The sequence below is a fragment of the Oreochromis niloticus genome, linkage group LG8 (assembly GCF_001858045.2).
Source record: "Oreochromis niloticus isolate F11D_XX linkage group LG8, O_niloticus_UMD_NMBU, whole genome shotgun sequence".
NCBI classification, from domain to species: Eukaryota; Metazoa; Chordata; class Actinopteri; order Cichliformes; family Cichlidae; genus Oreochromis; species Oreochromis niloticus.
In genome coordinates, this window is record NC_031973.2 from 3,348,309 (window position 1) to 3,368,911 (window position 20,603).

General features: G+C 41.0%; 1 protein-coding gene across 7 annotated transcripts in view; it reads right to left on the reverse strand.

Moving 5' to 3' along the window:
- The window catches only part of aatkb (apoptosis-associated tyrosine kinase b), a 68,924-nt gene that overhangs the window by 3,398 nt on the left and 44,923 nt on the right, over nt 1-20,603 (reverse strand). For 5 of the 7 annotated variants that reach the window (XM_025909747.1, XM_005453650.3, XM_025909748.1 and 2 more), the window contains 11 exons: nt 19,627-19,768; nt 11,801-11,880; nt 11,027-11,145; nt 9,765-9,852; nt 8,676-8,809; nt 6,746-6,830; nt 6,275-6,396; nt 5,488-5,637; nt 1,119-4,647; nt 870-993; nt 532-738 (listed from right to left, as the gene is read on the reverse strand). In XM_025909747.1, coding sequence (XP_025765532.1) covers nt 532-738; nt 870-993; nt 1,119-4,647; nt 5,488-5,637; nt 6,275-6,396; nt 6,746-6,830; nt 8,676-8,809; nt 9,765-9,852; nt 11,027-11,145; nt 11,801-11,880; nt 19,627-19,768 — 4,780 coding nt within the window. The other 2 variants (XM_025909749.1, XM_019362351.2) reach the window with 2 other exon arrangements.

Consider the following 20,603-nt stretch of genomic DNA (forward strand, 5'->3'; position numbering starts at 1 on the left):
AGACACAATGAGGCAGAAAGGATTAATGTATACCACCCATTTTTACAGGCCACTGGGCATCTTTATCCCCAAAACATTGGCACATATCAAAGACATTTGGCAAGAGTGTATTTTCTCATTATTATGGCAGTTCAGCTTTTGGCAATATGCTGCAGCCAACAATTGCATCTTTAATGGGCCAGGTTCCCAGACTGGGTTTAAGTCTAACACAGCAGAAAGAAGCATTTTAGTTTTATTCTTTATTTGTCAGCGATAATGCACAAAAACTGTGATCTCATAAGATGTAGCTACTAGCCAGTTTCCATCTGACACTTCTGGGAAGAAAAAATACACACTGTAAAACCTTCACATCAACACGTTTACTGCAACGTTTTCATAAAACCTACTGAAATAAAGCTGAAAGTCTGGACTTCAACCACACGATGATTGCTTGATTTAAAATTCACTGTGATAGTTTACAGAGGCAAAATTAGATATGTATATCCACTGTTAAAAATGTGAGTTTCTCATGAGTTTGCAGAAGTGACCTACCTCCTGCAGATTCCATATCAGAGTCTGAGATGTGAGTGATGGAGAACCGGGACACGCTGGAGGGAGAGACGGTAAAGCGGGAATACTGCACGGCTGGTTTAGTGTCTGGGGTTGTGGTGATGGAACGGGGTGGAGGGGATTCAGATGCGGCTGAGGATGTTGGCAGAGGGAGTAGGGGGAAGTCATCTTCCCACTCAAAACCCGCACCTGAGAGAAAACAGCAAAGGGAAGGAATTAATGGTTTGATATCTTAACATGAGGAAGTCTTCAGTGTGCTAATAAATTGTGTGTAATCATATTCACATTTGCACATTTGAAAGTAAAAGAATAATACATACTCTCCTCCGAAATGTTCCCGTCTGAAGAGTCATCTGAGGCATTAACCCTTTCTTGGGGTTTGGTTTGAGAACCTTCTGCTCCTAAAGGAAAGCCATGTTCGGCGAGCTCTTTAGTTGGGCTTTCCTAGCAGTTGTGATATTAAAAGAGTCAGTGAGTGGACCAGAATAAACATTATTGATGTGCCATTAATAGAGCCAATATTAAGGCTAAAACTCCTCAAATTTGGATCTTCCCTCTTTGACACTCACCTGGTCGAACAGATACACGGTAACATCGTCAAAAAAAGACACTGTTTTCTTCTTGTGTTCGAGCTCCTCCTCCAGGTTCTCCTCAGTGAGCAATGCTGGCATCTTGAGCAGGCTTCGCAGTTTATGGGCCTCGCTGTTGTCGCTCACCACAATAGGCACTGGGTGGCACTCTTCCTCACTCTCTTCCCCTCCACTCTGTTCCTGCATACTGTAGCTTTGCAGCTCCTCGTCCGACTCGTCGCTGTCATCGGTATCGCCGTCCTCCTCGTCGGCCTCCTCCCCGTCGGCCGGAGATGCTCTGCCCTCTGTTGCAGGGAGCGGAGGCGGTGGGGTGGATGGAGGTGGAGGAGAGGAAGAGGAAAATCGTCTGGTGTTTGAGGTGTGTTGCAAAGCTACCTCATCTTTGGGTAAGGTGTGTGGCATTTCACTGGATATGCCTGATGGCCTGTTCTGAACCATCTCGGCTGCTGCCTCCTCTGAAGTTTCTGAAGTTTGAGCAGAGTCTTTTATGTCATCTGCTTCCTCCTTATCTAAATTTATGTTGGTGGCACAATCTCCATTCAGGGCACCAAGAGCTTCTTCCATGGCCCCCACCACCTCAGCTGCCCAGTCTCCCAAGGATGAGCTCTCTTCCTGTGATGGCCATTCATCCAGTCCTCCCTCAGTATCAGAAGGCTCTGGAGGAAGTCCTAAAGTCTCATCTTCGCAACAGTCCTCTGTCAAGTACTCCTCAATCTCTGGTGAATGAGAGAATTCTGTTGTGTCTGTTACTGTTTGTTTCGTTTCAAGTTTTATGTCCTTGTTCACTACAACACCCTTTAGTTCTTCCTCTCCATCATTTTTCCTTTTTGCAGCTTTCTTTTCTAGCATGTTTGGTTCTTTTTCAATGTTTTGCTCATCTGTTTTCCCCATTTGGAGTTCCTCTCCCTCATGCCGAGTCTGCTTTTCATTCTCATAGTCTGAAAAGTAGGCAGAGTCTCTGTATGGCGTCTTATCGCTCAAGGGTAACAGAATTTGGTCATCAGCCTGTGATGCTTCTAGTGCCAAATCTTCGCCCATCGATGACTCACCCTCTGCGGGCACCACTTTAGCTTCAATTCCCTCTTCCTCCAGGACTTCTTCCTCCTCCAGGCTGGCATCAAGAGCAGGTTTTCCTAAAGGTTGTTCACGAGGTTCATGAGGTTCTTTGGGAACAAACTCGGGGCTCTCATTATTCTCCGTGTCATAGCCGCTGTCCATAGCTTTAGGTGAGCTGGAAGGGCGGGATGACGCAGGGCTGGAGCCTTCACAAGACCCAGCTGCAGACGGCAGATCCATGGAATCCATGGAATCAGGTGTTCCTACCTGCTTTTGTAGCAACTTGAAGGCGGGAGAAGCGTTCAGCTCACTGGACTCATCAGCGAAGATGCCTGAAGTAACATCAGTTATATCGTCTGTGATGTCTTCCTCTTCGTCATCGTCACTGCAGTCGAGTATGTCAGCAAGGCTTACATTGGAATCTTCACGGTCGACGCCACTGTCACTGGTGTGACTCATCTCTGACTGTGGATCTGTCACCGCCACCATCACATGTGTGTTATCATCAGGAGGTGGAGTGGCTTGAGTGGCTTTTGTCATTGTTAGAGTCACCTCTTCTTTTCTAGGCTCTGGCAGTTTCTGTGTGATTTCCTTAATAACGTCCTCCCTCTTCTCTTTAGATTGGACATCATCAGTTGTAAGATCGACATACTGTTCTCCACAGTCCACAGATTTGGCCACGATGGGACCTCCTGGAGCTGGTGATAGATTGATCATCTCTTCATTGCTTGGCATGTCAATGACTTTATCTCTGTAGTTAGTGTGACTGTAGAGCTGACAAAAGCTTGTGTTTCGAACAAGCAAGCCAGTGAGTGGGTCAACAAAGTGCGAGTGGCAGCACTCTCCCGATGTTGGCACCTGAGTCTCACCTTCATGGCACATGTAAATGTAGGCATTGCAGTTTTCCGAGGGCACCATAGCATGATGTTTACTCAAACTAAGGCAGGCACTATTATCTTTGACCTGGTGTGGCTCAAGATAATCGATGGGTTTGGGTAGAGAGTGGAAGGCCAGGCTGTGTCCTTCTGGCCAGGAGTCCTCGATGTCTGTACTTGGCATTGTATAATGGAAATCGGCATAGGTGTCCTGTCGGCAACTATGGCTTGCCCGTCTCTGGTGACCGGCACTGCTGTGGCGGTGCTTCGAAGGCCAAGTATTGCAAGTGTGTCTCTCAACAAATATGTCCTCATCTTCCTCTTCTGAGTCACTGTCTCTGTGTCCTATAAAGAGAGCCCCCTGAGTCTCCATGTTTATACTGACAGAGTTACTGTTGTGTCTTGTGTGGCTGGGCATAGTCTTCCTCAGGGAACCCATCATGTCATAATAACCTCCAGTGACATTCTTTCCTATAATGGACGTCTGACTTGTGTCCAGGTATGTGTCTCTGTAAGCCTGCTGAGGTGGACTGTTTATAGAATGGGATATCCCTAGTGGGTTCTCCAACTCCCCTAAAGCCTGACGCAGGCTTCTTGAGCCCCAGCTTTCCTGATGATGCTCTCTGGAGAGCTCACCTCCGAGCAGATAGTGATCTATTCCCAAAGGTGGTGAGTGGTCAAAATAATAGCCCCCATCTCGATCTTTATAGGACACATAGTGACTAGACTCCCAGGGTCGTAGGGGGCTGTTATCTGACACTTGACCTAAAAGGGGTTCCATTGTCAGGGAGATGGCAGGACTTGAGTCATTGGAGTCATACATGTCAGATTTATGGATGTCAGCTGACCAATAAGGACCCATAGTTTTAGCCTGTGATGGGCAGGCCATGCACTCACCCGAGTCTGCACTCCCAGTCAGGAAGCTCCCACTGCTGCCCTGGTAGTCTGGGCTGTATGAGACCATGGTGTAGTCTGGATCAATGTTACAGTCTACTGGTTCCTCAATGCGAATGTAGTATTCACTGTTTACTGAGGGGCTATGGGCACTGAGGACAGGAAGTACACCTGGAGCGTGTAGATGTTTTGGTTGATAGTAGGAAGGAGAAACTCCATGGCTCAGGCTTTCCATGGGACAGCCTCCCACAATGCCTCCAGGTGGGTAAAATGCTTCCTGACAATGATGGTTTACCTGACCTAAGGTACTAGAAGTGTCTGGGGCTCTGTATGACTGGTCTGCCCTGGCTTGCTCCCACTTGTACTCAAAGTTCAGGCCGTGGCTGGTTTCAGTGACTGTTAGTATGTCATCTCCAGACTCTGAGTGGTAGCCATCACCAGTAGAAAATGGTTCTAAGAGCGGGAAAGATGAGGTGGTTGATGAGGGGTGGTCTCGTGACATCGCTGAGGCACCACGCTGACTGTTGAATCCAGTATTGGGACGCAGGGAGTTCCAGCGTCTCTCAAAGTCCTCTTCGGCCTCGCTGGCCCCCTTGGCACATAGGTAGCTGAGCAGCAAGTGAACTTCCTCTGCAGTTGGCCTCTGATCAGGCTGCAGCCAGCAGAACTGCATCACCTCATACCTGTGGACCCAAAACACAAGGCACAAACAAAGAAAAAAAGCTTAATTAAAATGAAATGAAAGAAACAAAAAGTAAAAAGTAATCAGCTCAATGCACTCAGAAATTGACCTTTGATTTTTAGACTTGGTTTCCTGTTCGTAATATTGTAGCTAATACTGAGAGGACCTATTATTCTCTAACAATGATGCATGCTCACATCAAAAATGGGCAAAGTTTCAAATATTGACTTCTCTAAACTCTATTTCATCAGTTTTTTTCTGGCTGGTATGATATTGGTTTCTGGTTGTGGTTGTGTTCTCCAGTCTCTGTGGGCTGTGGGCGTTCGGCGAGCTACAGTTCATTTTAACACCAACAGTGTTGATGTACACTCAGTGTTTTACTTTGCTGTTCCTTGACTTGTACTGTCTAATAACAGCCTCACTGTAAACACTCAGTAGCAACCAAAATTACCACACTAAATGCCACAATTAATCCTGTACATTAAATCATAAAGTAAGGTGGGTGATAATGAAGTAATAAACTCAAATACGTAAAATCAGAAAATAATATTGCAAAACCTAATATGCAGCATTATTTATATTATAATCCAAACCAAAAAATAAATATATACATGTGCCATAACTGAGGCATGGAGCTGCACCAAAGCTCAGTATGGAAGTAAAAAGATATTACTGCGATGTTCATTGTGAACTGTGAATCATACAAGGCTACAGTAACAGAGTCCAAGAATAGTGCAATAGCAAAAGACTAACAATAGGAAGCTCATTAAACCTCATCCTGGAAGGGATTTAATTGTGTTGCTTTAAGTGTTGTGTTTTGCTGCATTTATGTGTGACTCACCAGCGTTCAGCTAGGGGTACTTTGAGCAGTGGTTTGGGCAGTCGCAGCTGCTGCTCCCTAACAGCGTAGGTCAGCACTTGTCTGTCAGAATAGTGTCTGTAGGGCTGGTTTCCCAGCTCGAACAGTTCCCATATAGTCACACCAAGAGACCTGAGACACAGGATAAGATGAAATGTATCTTATTAGTAACTTCATGTACATTTCATGTATACATTTCTTATAATCCTCCAGTAACGTCCATCCTTTTATCTACTGTAAAAAAACTTACAACTATATAAGCGTTTGTTAGTGTATTAAATCCAGAGACCTTGCCTCTAAAAGATCTTACATCTTCATTATGATATTGTTTTTCATTAAAAGGAGTCAAGCACAGTTTGATTACGGGAAAACTCTTGTGTGTGTCATTGTTTATAACTTATATCCATGGAGTTAGGGCTGGTGATTTTGCATGTCTTACAAACTGTTCAGAAAGTAATAGAGACAAAAGAATTAAAATAATATTATCATAATATATATTTGGCTACATTTCATAATTTAAATCTTATTCAACAGAACGCATGCAGTCGTTCAAGAAAGAGAAAGTTTTACAATATAATCATTTTGTTTTAAACTTCTTGGAGTGACGACATGTTGGTGACATCCTCACTAAGTTTGGAGCTAACGTAAGGATTGTTTTAGATAACTTGGTACAGTATTTAAAATGATGTTTAAGGGCTACAGCATACTTGATGTCAGCGAGCGTCCTCACAAAATACAAAAGATGTGTCTATGTGCATTGATCAGATACCAGATGTTGCTGTGTTGGGTCTGGTCTGCCACCAGCAGGTTTCCATGCACCTCGTCCACCAGCTCTGGAGCGATCCAGCGCAGGGGCACGTACATCTGATCTGATGTCACATAGTAATCGTCCTGAAAGGAGGGTCAGGTAAATTGTTAAGTCGCAGAAATATGATGAAAAACAAATTCAAACTAAATGACCTGCTGGACAATTTTGCCTTTTCTGATATAATGCTAAAAAGTGAAAAGAACGTTCTCATAACCCTGCAGAAATTCACTTGGCTCGACTGTGATTAATGCAGACTCACAACCATTTGGAAACTCACTATTTATATAACAAGCTTGCTTTTTTGTTGCCTGCTACTGTTGAATACAGAATATATTTTCAAACTTTACAAAGAGCAACAGGATCCGTTTTTCATTTGCTGATCTTTTTCACATTTAACACACTTGTTGTGTTTCTATATTTCAGTGTGTGTACCTTGTACTTTGTGTGGGCCAGACCATAATCTCCGATCTTCACTGAGACATCAGCCGTCAACAAGCAGTTCCTTAAAGCCAGGTCACTGGAGAGGGGGGTAAACAGCTGTTATGTCTTTCAAATATTAATAAACATAAAAAACAAGACTAGAACATTTTTATCAAAGCGAAATAACACTTAGAAGTCCTGCAAACAACAGCATTTAGCCCTGTGTTTTCACAGTAGGCTAAAAATAAACAAAATAAATTAAGTAAATTTTACTAAAATGAAATAAAATATACAGGAAATGTATTGCTGTCAGTGCCCAATAGGACAAGAGTAACTACTTGTATTGTTTATGTCATTTAAACCTTCATATACTTCTTATTTTGCATTTGAAATATGAATCTATAATATTATAGGTAAACTTATCCACCACGATATAAAGTCAGTAAAATAATCCTGACTTGAATACTTTAAGTATGTTTTGATGATAAAACCTGGTGTACCTGGTGTACTGTAGTAGGAATACAACTTTTTCTTCTTCTGAGTATAAAGTGAAATGAAAACTAGATAAAATAACAATAAATTATTGGGAAAAAAATACAAAAACTGGAGTCCTGGAGAGGAGGGATCACCGCCTGCAACAAAATCACTGATGCTGGAGTCTTTAAGGAGCACTCAGGCAGCACCAGGATATTGTTTCAGGAAGCAACCGAGAGGCAAAAGGCTAATCTGAAATTCAGAGTGAGATAGTGGCTGAGCCTTCAGATCTAAATCTGTAATATTTAGGAGAAAAATCTCATTGAGATAAAAAAAAATCTTTCTGAATAGAGCTTTAATAATGAAACATTCACAGAAGCACAGCAGACAGAAAAATAACACACGCACACAAAAATATGAAAAATGGTTAATAAAGCTGCACAGTGACTCAAGAAGTTTGAAGGACATGTTTGAGAAGAGTTTATGATTCATTCAACTGAAAGCAGATCAAGGTTAGGTTAAGCATTCGCTGAACGTTTACAGATTTAAATGAATGGGCACTGTGAGGTAGTTTGGAGGCTTTAGCAATAATACTCTACAAATAAACAGCATTAGATGGCTGCATCTTGTCTGTTAGTAAAGCCGTCCAGTGTTTTCACTGATCAGTGATGACTGTGAAATCTGTTATTAGTATTGAAGAACAGTAAGTTATGATATACAGGCTCACTGCTGTAGCAAGATCACAGAGACGATAACCTTATGGCTACATTTAAAGACGTCCTTTAATTCTACTGTCCAAGAAACCAGATGAGTCAGATGGAGACTCTTAAATTAATGACCGTTATCAGGCCAAAAACCTGAGTATCTGTTGGACACCAAAAGAGTGGTAGTCGGGTCACTTTTTGCAAATATTCTCTGCAAACTTCCAAAAAAATTTGACAACATTTTACCAATGGATAGAAATGTTTTTGAACATGTGCGATTGCTCTTTTAAGTTCTGCATTTCCTAAAGAAGTTCTCTTTTCCAGGCCACCAGGGCAAATACAAATGTGTTCTTAATAACTTTGACCATCTTCTGGTAAAAATTAGTTTTAGAAATATGCACGAGAGTTAGTCCTAGCTGATGTCTTTCTAACACAATACGTTGACGATTTGGAAAAAAAGTCATAGCAGTCTGACCGTTTTAAAATATTTACGAGAGTCACAGCTTTTAGTCTGCATTTTGAAAGTCTCTGGTTAAGAGCAGACTGAAGGTGAGTCAGGGCCAGGGCTGCGGCAGAACTGAGGCATACACAAAACTAACAGCTTCAGCAAGAAGTGGACTTTAAAATGATGAATGAATAAAATAATTGTGTCATTTATGGACAAGGGAAATGGCAATAGGGTAAACAGAGACTGCCTGCTTGACTGAACAGCATCAGTGACAGCAGTCTGATTTCTCAGGTTTAAGTCTAAAATGACTCTTTACCTGTGCGTGAAGTTGTGTTTGTGCAGGTGCAGGAGGCCCGAGGCAATGTCACAGGCCATCCTTTGAAGAATCAGGGGCTCTGGGGTCATGGTTTCAGAGGTTCTGCAGCTTCTGAGGTAACCCTTCACATCCCCCTACACACATAAGAGAGCTATAAAACATCTGTATGACCACTGGAGGGCAGTCTTACTATTTTACTACGTCGTCTTTGTCCAGTCTGTAAACCTTGATTGGTGTCAGAAACCGGAACATTGCACGGAAGAACACCAGATGAACTAGAAAATTTGTTGTCTTCACTTTTCTTTATGGAAATGGATAATTAGAGATTTTAGGGATGAGCTGAGAAATCCGGCCATCTGAGTGAATTAAGCTCCTCTTTTGGACTAAATATCATCTTCTTGGCAGTCTTCATTCTACTTTGTCTTAAAGCTTTAGACTGTTTGGAGTCTTCACAATAAATAACAAGTTTGATGCTAATCATTGCAAAGTTTCCTCTAAGTTAGATCTAAACATTATTTTTCCAGTTTAGCTTTTGCTAACATTTCCACACTCGACCTCATCTTATAAGAGGAACTACCCACCTGCACTTACAGTGGGAATAAAAATAAAAGATAAAAAGTGGCAGGAGGCTGTTGGTTTTACTATTATTTACTATAAATATCTGTGTGTAATCTACTAAACCAATCACAGTGATGGATTCTGGGAAGTGGTTGGAGTGGCACAAGTGTAAACTGACTCACTTTAAGCTTGTCTGCCAAATACTTACAGCAGCTGCCAAGAATGATTTTATTAGGCAGATAATATAACATTCTACAATGACAAATTACTAAAATGCTTTCAATCAGTTGAAGTACTACAGAATTTGGATTAAAGTCAACAGTCAAAAAAGTTGTCAAGGACATTAATAAACTAATGTTAAGCACAGTGATTTTATTAAAATATTAAACCCTTTAAATTAAACTGGGGTTGTCAGAGATCCACTAGATTAAAAAAGTAAAATCTCCAATTGAGATTTGGTATTGTATGTTTTTTCATACAATGACTTGAAGAGTGTCTCTGCGCACCTGTCTGGTGGCTTTGGATACTCACCAGAGGACAAAACTCCAGCACCAGCAGGTAGGGAGTGATCTCAGTGCACTGGGCCAGACACTGCAGCAGAGCAGGATGCTGGAGGGCGCTGGAGAGCAGAAGGCAGGAAGAGAACAGGATCTCAGCATGCACATATTATTTATCACCTTTAAACACGAGTTTATTTTTATTAGTTTTAATATTACATGGGTATAAATACTTTTGGTATTGAGATATGGCTGAGTATTCAAGAAAATATATGTATACTGTATATAACATATCCATAGTGACATTTAGGAAGTTAATAACAGAGCACAATAGAAAAATAAAACAACGACAACAACAACCACACTGGACAACCACACTGAGACATTATAGTCTCAGTGTGGTTGTCCAGTGTGGTTGATATTATAGTCTCTATGCACCGATCACTTTAATAACCTTTAACAACTTTAATGCAATCCACTGAGAGGTCTGTCATAATTACACTTTTACAAGCTTGCATGTGTTACTGTTATTGCCGGTGAGAAGATTTTAACCTATGTTAACAACGAAGGGGCAAAATAACAACAACACTTTAGAATATAAACACCGTGACCTCCGTCTGATTTTTTTTCCCCAACAAAAATGGAAAAAGTATAAGATTTGTAAAAGAAGAGTTTATGATAGAGTTATTATATTGGCTTTACACTGCATATGTATTCCTAATGAAGTACACAGTCTAACTTGTCCAGATAATGCCTGAATCCCTCTGCAGGGATAAATAAAGGATTAATTATTAGGATGAATAATTATATATTACAGTATTTATTAAGTATATTTAAAGACATGCATTCTCAGTTTTAACTAAAATATTTGACTGATTGTGATTGGAAAACAAAAACATGATGCTATACATAAAAGTTACGGAAAAGCAAGTAAAAGCCAGTTGTTTCATAGATCCTGGGGAGCTGGCCTGTCAGTATTTTATAAGCTTATCGTCTGCCTCAAACACCTGGAAGGGTGACAAGAAAAAAAATTGAGAGAAACGAGGAGCAGTGAGAAACCACAAACAAAAATGGACTAAACTTCAGGACAGAGACATGAGAAATGCTCAGTGCTCAGGTTTACCTGATCCATCTTCAATTAAGGAGACTTTATTAAAATGTAGGCTGGACATATGTAAGCACTACTTCTGCCCTTTCAATCAGTACTTTTAGACTGTAGATTTTACATGCACTGCTTACATTGTCCATGTAAGAATAAACTACAGACAAACACATGTGAAGGAGGTAAAGGTGTACCGGTAAGGCTGTGCTTCTTCCAGGAAGTGCATCTGGTCCTGCACGCTGGCACTGGCTTTGAGTTCCTTCACCACCACTTGGGTGGTGTTCAGGCCTGCGTTCACCTCCCCCAGAAGAACCTGAAACAAGTAGAGACAAATGCATACAGGGGAAGGCACACAGACAGATGGCCACGTTCACATAAGCAAACACATTAAACATGAAATGGAAGTAGCATTACACAAAGACAGACAAAACGAGATGAAGCAGTCATGCAGGAGTTCAGCAGTGCAGATAATACGCACAAACAGATGGACGTACCCAGTGATGGTGCACAAGGATGAGGAGGGTGGATGAATATTCATGAGTGAACAGTACGAATAAGAAAAGGAGGAGAAGCAGACAAAGAAGCAGAAGGGGGAAAACGAGAGAGAATGACAACAACATGTTATCTGGTTGTAAAAACACGTTAACACACCAGAAGGTTTAGGCTGCAAGGAGGGCTATTACTTTGAAAATTTAGCAGCGTAAAATTTGTTCTCAAGGGCTAAGTCTATCACTTTGGGAACAAGCCGACATCAAAGGCGAGAGGATCGGGCTGGCATTACACACGCAGACATTTCAGGTAACGCAGCGTGTCGGACATTTTTAACCGACTCCCGCTCCGAGCACGAGCCGGGATCACAGCAAAGACTAACAGCCATGATGCTGCGTTTCATCTACCTGGCAGGGAGCGACAGGTTTGAAATTACCAGCAGGTTTTTATGAAGATTGAGGTTTCTGAAGTGGGCTTACCTTCCCAAACCAGCCATTCCCAATCTCTTTCAGGTAGAGAAGACTGTGGCGGCTGAGATCTGTCGACTTCAGGAGTTGGACTGAAGGAGACGGAGAAAAAAGATGTAACAGAGTTTAGTGAGTGTCAGTCAACAGCCTTTGAATTGAAGTCATGGTCAGTCACAGCACTAAACATTTTGCATGTTTTCGTCCATTTTCTACAAATTTCTTTGTGTTATCGTCAATGATTTAAACTATTCAAACTGCGCTCGTTGAGAAAAAATTAATTACAAGTAATGAATTGCAGCTGTCCTTGTGGAGAGTTGGTGTCAGTGGTAACATTTAATTTCTTTATTTAAAAAAAACGAGATTGTGACTGATATGTAAAATGACTCCACCTGTAAGTGGCACGAATCCTTTGTACACAGATTAAAGTTTCAATGGTCAAAAATGGTCCCAGTCTCCCCCATTTCAACTGCACGTGCATATTCCATGTGTGCAGTTTACATAATTTTAACACACTAAACATACTAAAACTAATAATCTTAATGTTATATGTATTTGTCAGTCAGAAATGAATGGGTCAAGTGAAGTAAAATCCACTAAACACAAATCATTGGACAGTACATACCATATATTGGATCAGAAGTACATTATCATTAGAATGTAATGCAATGTAAACATTTAATGTTCCATTATCACACAACAAAATCATGATGGCTCTGATGGATTTCACTACTCAAACGGGGCTCGGACATAAGGAGTGCTTATCGACTATATGAAAATGGAGGGAAACCAAACGCTGAAAAAAGTTTAAGTGCTCATTAAACAATTATAAATAGTCAGCAGAAGAGTGCACGTCTTACACTTGAATGCCTTTTTAAAAAGGTTTTCAACTTAAAAATATTAATATTTAATTAAAGTAGTATTTAAAGGCTTCTGAAAGATGTCTTACACCTGGAAACACTGAAAAAATGTTCTTAATTTAAACATTTCTTAACATCTGCAAGGTCAAAAAAAACATCTGCATTTGCTGGGGTTCCTGTTTTTTCTTTTTTTAATAGTTTACCCCACTTTAATGCATTTTATTGTTTTATTAGTTCATCATAAGTTTATTAACCTCTCTAAAACTTCTGTGCGAGAGCTCCTCTGAGGCTGGGACAATTTCCCAAAGAACAAAAAAAGATCTTTTATCTTATCACGATCACATTTCTTTATCCTTTTTATTCTCTCTGCCTTTTTCATCATAATACAGATGAAATGGATTATTCTTTAATAATAAAAGATTTCCTGGTTTTACTACTTTGTATTATAATGATTGGACTATATGTTTCCATAAACCTCCCCAAATGAAGAGAGGATGTGCTTAAACCTGAAACATATACCAAAAGACTAAATGTACAACATGAAGAAATGATATGACGCAACGCACCAGATCCAGGTTGTTAAGTAGCCACTGAAGGATCCATCCTCTGTACAGTCGATGGCTGTTTACCGCCTCTAAAGCTAAACATCCGCACATGCCAGTGGATGCTGCCCATTGTTGCCCAGTCAAAGCACCTAAGTGTTATTCTCTACCGAGCCGTCTCTGTCACCGATCTGTGTGGCGGTCCTCCAGCTCGCCCGTGCATCGCTCTCAGCATCCCCCGATGACCCGCGTCCTTCCTGCTTGCTGAACATGCCCGACCGGCCCGTCCTGTCCCGGCTCCACCGAATGAAACAGACTGAGTGTAGCATCCCCTCCTCTCTCCCCTCACCATCTATCTCTTTCTTTCACTCTGTGTCTCCCACGATGGAACTTGGATTCTGGGCGTAGAGGCAGACAGACAGATCTTTGTGGTGCTATCTTCCCCCCTCCAGACTGCAACACAGTCCAGTCACTGTGTGGAGGCCATATTGGGCACCCCTGTCCCCTTCCCCTGACTGGTCATTCCTTACACCCACTTACACTCTTGCTGGGCCATAACAGAATAGCTACTATTGTCTTTTTGCTTAAGGCAGCATTACACCAGTTAGGACCAGTCAGCAACACTGGAGCCATTATCTGTGAGCTCCATGACATAAGAATGAACTGAGCTTTGGTGATAACTGTGGCATGCAATGAGTTCCACCTACACCCTCATTTTTACCACAAATATTCATAATTCTGACAGAACAATGAGCGAAAAGAAACTCTTAAAGACTATATTAAGCATTTGTTAACTTTCACATTGTCTCTGCCACCACGTTTGGTTTGTGTGCACGCTGCAATGACATTTATAAGGTATAGTGGGGTATCTGTATATATATATATGAGTATACTGTATGAGGATGGATGTGAAATAATAGAATTATTTTTCCTTAACATGTAAATGTGTACTCACTCATAACAATGCAAAAGAAGCTGTAGCAGCATATGTTTGGTTGTCTTTGTATTATTTTACTAATACTTTGAGATCTCTCTGTTCATGCATCCATGCATTCTTTATGAATTCATTGATTCCCAGGCCTTTCAGCCCTTAATTTAACCATCACGACTACGTTTCTAACCCTAACCTAATTCTAATCTTAACCCTAAGCCTAAAAGTTGCAAATTTCATGACATTTTAATCAGTCAATTGATCCAAAACTCTCACAAAGGTAGCACTATGCATGTCAATGTAAGCTTGATTGTTTTTGGTCCTGTGACCAAACACAATTGCTCAGAATAAGAACAGAAAAATATGCTCACTGAGTGCTTGAAATGAAAAAACCTCCACATTACCGAGCTAAGTTCTGAGATCCTATTTATAAGTTAATTTCATTTGACAGCACTGACCGGCCTTTCTAAGATGCTGAGCGTGTTGATAAGAATACATCAGGCTCAAAAACCCCAGCAGCCGGGAAGCCTTTAGCGAGATGCACGTTGGCAAAATCAATCACGGCCAAATGGAATTCCCATTATCCCCTAACAGTCCAGTGCATCATGGTTCACTCTCTGCAGGTGCTGAGCTGTAGTGCTGTCCTTGGATAATCATTTAAAGCCAATTATGATGTTTAACCATCCTTTTTGTGTGGCTAAACTACAGATGACAGAACAGCGGGACTGTTCTATAAGTATGAGATAAATAAGGATCATTTTGAGCTGTGAATCATGTAACTACGCCGAGGCCAGCGATAAAAGAAGCGGGAAATGAGTAGAACATGTCCCATTTTTTTTGCTTCAATTCCTCATTGTGTTTTTGTGTGTGTGTGTAGTTGTTCTCATGTGTAATATGAGTGGGTGTGAGCTCCATTAGTCGTTACAGTGCAGCCTGCAGTGCACAACAGCTGCATCAGGGCGGGTCCTTGAAACTGTGCTCTGGTCTGAGCCAAGCTCGCGCAATACTGGTGTCTCATTAGGAACTCCACTTATCCACACAGTCCAACCACAGCCCCACAGTGCTGCAGAATGACAGAAGAGATGGGAATATTGGCTGAAATCCTCCTAGCTGCTTCAGCCCTCAGGAACCATCAGACATTAGAAATGTGAGACTCACACCAGCACGGTGTTGAAAGTAACGTCAGGAGCTTTCATTCTTGGAGCCCCTTCATTCACTTCCTCAGTCATTTTGTGGCAATCATTGCTCTTCCTGTGTAGTTTTTTCATGCTTTTTCTTTGTTTTTGTAATTAAGCGTTCTTCTGCTCTCTTTCTTTCTTTCTTTCTTTCTTTCTTTCTTTCTTTCTTTCTTTCTTTCTTTTGTAGTTTTAATATTTTATCCTCATCAAAAAGCCTTCTAAACTGCATTTGTAGGAAGATATACCGATACGTTTGAAGTTGAAGTAGAGACGTTAGAGTAAAATGAGATCTGTTCTTGCTGAAATGGCAGCAAATAACAGAAAACTAAAATTATGAGAAATGTGAGAAACATGAAATGGAGCGAGACGGATCATTTTCTTTACTTCATTTCTCCTTAAAAAAAATCCCCCAAATGATGTCACTGGGTGAGGCAGTCCTCAAGGTGCAGTAATGAATCCCTGACTGCCACTACAATACAAACCATATGGCTCCTATTATTTACAGAAGAAAAAACGCCTGTTTTAAAAGATCAGTTTCCAAAATCATAGGAAATAAGTAAGAGAAAAGTTTTGCTTTTGAAACCAAATCTGCCTGTCTAGATCACAGACTGTATATAAAAGATGTTGGAAACTGTGATCAGGAACGTCTTTGAAACCAGATGTGACCAGGATCTACCTGACAAAAGAGCGACACTGCATGATCAGACCATAACAACTTGTCAATCACACAGCTAACGGGGACCACAGTTTACAAAAAGCACATCTTGTTGAACTCAGAAAGCCTTGAAATGAGTGATTAACATAAAAACTCATGAGGAAAGTGTTTGCTGAAGTTCTTTTCCCGCAGGTTTCTATACAGTCCAAGCGATAACCTCTGGGGGCTGAAAAAGTCTGCCAACAAAGAAGTGCCAAAAACTGCAGCTCCTTCAGTGGCTGTTTGAGTCACTCTCCACGGACTCCTGGGATAAAACGCATTACAGCATTAAAAAGCAGGTTTACAGCCTGGTAGTAAAACACTGTTTTGTCTGCGGACCCTTTCCTCCCCCATATCATCCATGTTGTGGGTAAACAGCTTTCAGAACCTATCCCCTGGCATACCAGTAAGGCCTAAGTTTAGGTGTGTGACCACTTTGTGTAGCTGAGCGGAGGCAGTGAAGTGGAACAAAACCACAGATGACACTATGCTGCTATGTCCATCTATTTTTTTCTGTAAGTAAAAATTGGCCTGACTTTTCAGACCCAGGTTGCATCCATCTATCAATAAAGGTATATTGTGTAGGCATCATAAAGAATAAAAGCTAGAATTCTTCCTTATTAAAATAAAATTACCCTTCAGGGCTTTATTTTTTTATTCGACTACATTCAGACGTGAAACCGAGCAAACATTTACATTTCTGTGTATTTGTGCTTTGTTGCAGACCCGCGTTTGCGTGGGCTCGATCCACAAAGTCTCACCACACTCCAGTGCCATAAGTTTATCAGGCAGCATCAGCCCATTAACACACAACAAGGACCATTGTCACATACGAGCAAAAAGGAGAAAGAAAGCATCAGAGTGAGAGGGGAGAATTCTCACTGGGGTTTTGTGCTCTTGCATGCCTCACATACCAACAAACAGCAGTGTAGGCTGGCCGCCTGGACATTATTATGCAACAGGCAGATGTTTGTGGGAGAGTGTGAAAGCTAAAGAGCACAGAGTTCATTCTGTAGGGACCTGCAGTGAGGGATTGTGGGATAGGTGGAGATCCAGCTGACCGAGGCCAGCGTAAGGGTGGTGCTCACTCCAGGGACAAACGCTGACGAATGCCAGACACACTAGTCTCCTCCATCTTATGTTACTCTCACACCCCTGATATGCACTCGAATGTGTCAAGTTCTGGCACTTTTACTAAACCCCTGAAAGGTTTGCATCAGTTTGTAAATGACTGGACACATAAATGATTAAAAATTGTCACGAGTGAGATTAGGATTGGATATTCTTTAAACCCTGGTTCATTTCACATCATGCCTTCCAAACGCAGAGAAAAAGCACAAATCACTTTAAAGTTGATCAGTGGATTTCTGAGATTTACTCTGTGAAAATGGGAGGAAAATGGGAGGACCCTGTTTAACCTCTTCATCTTTTTTACACCTTTACAGGTCTCTGTATGCTTTTTTAACCATAGGGAGTATACATGATAGTTAGACTGTCTCCCTGCTGTCACTCGCTGGTTTGCTGGCTCCCATTTTGAAGCCTTTTTGGCCGCCATCATCGTGCATCTGACTGAACTAACAGTAAGCCCACCCTAAATCATGGCCTGCTTTATTGTCCTTTTTGACAGTAATGGGGACCATAATTTAAAATGGTGTAAATCTAGTAACTGAAACCATGAACTCATCAGGAAGGTGTTTAGCTGGGTTGTTTTCTTATTGACTTCTACACAGTCACACCTATTCTCCAACTGCCTCCTTACTGGCCACTAGAAAGAGCATCCAAGTAAAGCCCTTCTGCACTGACTTCACTCTTCAGCCTCTTTGAAAATGCTCCAGTTTAATTCAAAGTTCCTGCCCGTGCCTGTGTTTGGAGTACTTGTGCTTCCTTGGAAAATATGATGTTACTGTTTGTTTACTGGAAGAACTGAAAGGAATTTCTAAAAACTGAAGAACCCCACCCCACGGAGACTTATGTTTTTGTGTTTTTTAGATATATATATTTTTTGTTTTTTATAGCTGGTGGTATAAAAAAAGAGCCCAGAATAAATGGGGTCATATGGAGCCCAAATATAACATTCATGGGTAAACAAATTCTTTTTTCCCAGCAATATTCAATATATTTTATTCAATATCATGAGATGGGTTGAAAGTGAGGGGGGGCGCTTGAGAATAGAAATGAGCACTAATGTGCAGGGAGAAGAGCATGGTTCGAAAGAGGTCGAAGCTCCAGCAACACTTGCAGTATAAGGACCGGTTTTATTACCTGATCAAACGTGTTTTGGTTCAGTCAGCACTTTAAATAGAACACGTGTGAGGAGAAAATAAAGTCTTTATAGGAAAAATTTTAAATAGCCAATCATATCCACTCAACTCTGTGGGCATTTTTAAAACACCCAACTGCCTACATTTAGTATATTTATCCTCTAATGTAGCACCAACAGGGCATATGGTCATGTGATCTAAGGGGTGTGACTAGTGTCAGATCTCTGTATGTTTGGTACTCAAACTGGAACGCTGTAAATTTGAGATGACGTTTCAAGTTTTTCCTCAAACATCCACTATGGTGGACACTGAAAAGTAAAGATATAAGTGAAAAATAAAAATACACTTAAAAAGTGTATATTAAGAAAAAATTTTACATGACAGTGACGATAAACTGCTGAATTTTCATTTTGCTAAAAAAAATTAACCTTTATTTGTACAGATAGTTCACTCTGAAATACGTACCACAGATAAAATGTGACAACTGTAAACTGGATTCAAACATAGAAAACAAAGGAAAAATAATACATATAGTTATAGTTAACATACAGTGTTAACCTTAAAAACTCGTAGACTGGGAAGTCCTCGTTACACCCCCTGGAAACAAGTAAAAAATCCAAAAGGTCAAGTAACAAAACTGTTCTTTAAAGTGCAAGTGTTGCTGGAGCTTCGATCTCCACAGGGGCATTTGTAGGAAAAGAAGTTCCTCTTTGTATTAGTAATGTCATGGCACCACAAGCCACATCCACCATTTTGATTTAAGGCATGAAGTAAGCAGCAGCAGAGGAATTAGTTGTAGCAGCGTCCTGATTGCAGTCACCTTCATCCACAACAGCCAGCTGCTCCTGATGCACAAACAGAGGCTTCTGTTCTGAACTGTGCTTCTTAATGATTGTTGGAGTTATTGCTTGGAAACGAGGGCCATAGCACGAGTATGTTGTAAACAAAAAACACAGCTGAGTAATCAGCATGCAAACAAACATGAACATGTTTTATTTCAGTTCAGAAATGGAATCAACGCTGGATTTCCTAAAAGTAAAATAAAGATAAAAATTGTTCTTTTTTTAATCCACAGAAGTTATTTTAACTATTTAGCTTAATTTACCTCCCGTTATCGAGCACTAAACACGCTGTAGTTTAAATATATCAGCCTGTTTTTACATCGTAGGTCATTTACAGCCCACTTTGACCAAAGAAACTCTGAAATATTTTCCAATTTTCCAATCCCATCCAGTCGGCCGGACTGAGTCTTTGCCAGGCCGATTCTGGCCCCCGGGTCTTATGTTTTATACCCCTGCATTAGGTGAATTGCAGGCAAATTTTGGTCCAGCTGATTGGCTCCAGCCCTGGCTCAGCTAAACTGAGCTGAACTCACCTGATCGAGCTGGTTGCTTGGCGACTGGCAGGGACACCTCAGTGAGCGGCAGGATGTAGACGTCAGGACTGCCCTGGGAGGCCGGCGAGGCCAAGGTGGACATGTCTGCATGGTACTCCTCCCCGTCCACATTCTTGAATTCCTGCAACATGCCGGCAAACATGCACAAAAGGTCAAAGGTCAAGCTAATGAAGAGTCTGCTCCCACATGAAAAAAATGAAAATTCAAAACTGTAAAACAGTGTGGAGTAAAATTTCAATAATTATGTAACTTCAAACTTAAACAGCATTTAATTTGAGAGTTGAATGAATTTGTAACTGAAAGTTCAGTCAGCTCCTTAAAATGCAACTCGCACATTAGAAGACTTCCCAGCATGCATTATTTCAGAGTGAAAATTCTCCAGAGACTTCCCGCGTTTTGTAATTTGAGGAAAATATTCATGATGGAAACTTGCTGTGTGTTAATGCATGTTAAATCAAAGCATGGAGGGTTCTTTCATACCAATGAAAACACTGCAGCTTTTGCCCCTATGCATTTATATTACAATGATGTCAGTGGGAGCTGACAAGTCTTCCACGTTAAATGATGAGCAGACTCCTAAATCTATAAAAAAAACTTTATAACTTAAACTTCAGTATTTTCTCAACTTCATTATTCAACCTGAGTTCAATTAACTACCATTTTTATAACATTATGGGAACCTACTGAAGCTACCTCACACCTGTACCCATCAGACCATGTGTTATCCACATGTAGCTCATGGCTTATTACAGCCCGTGAGTGCAACAAGAAACATTACTGTTGTAGTCGCCGCAGCAGACTGAACCTTAATCTGAACAAACACAGCTGCTGTCAAGAAAACAGCATCACCTCACTAATGATTCATGATTTAAACTTCAGTCATTATCAGTCCATTCCTTGTGCTTAAACCATTTCAGGAAGAATGTCGGTCCTGGTGGTTTCTTCCTGTTAAAACC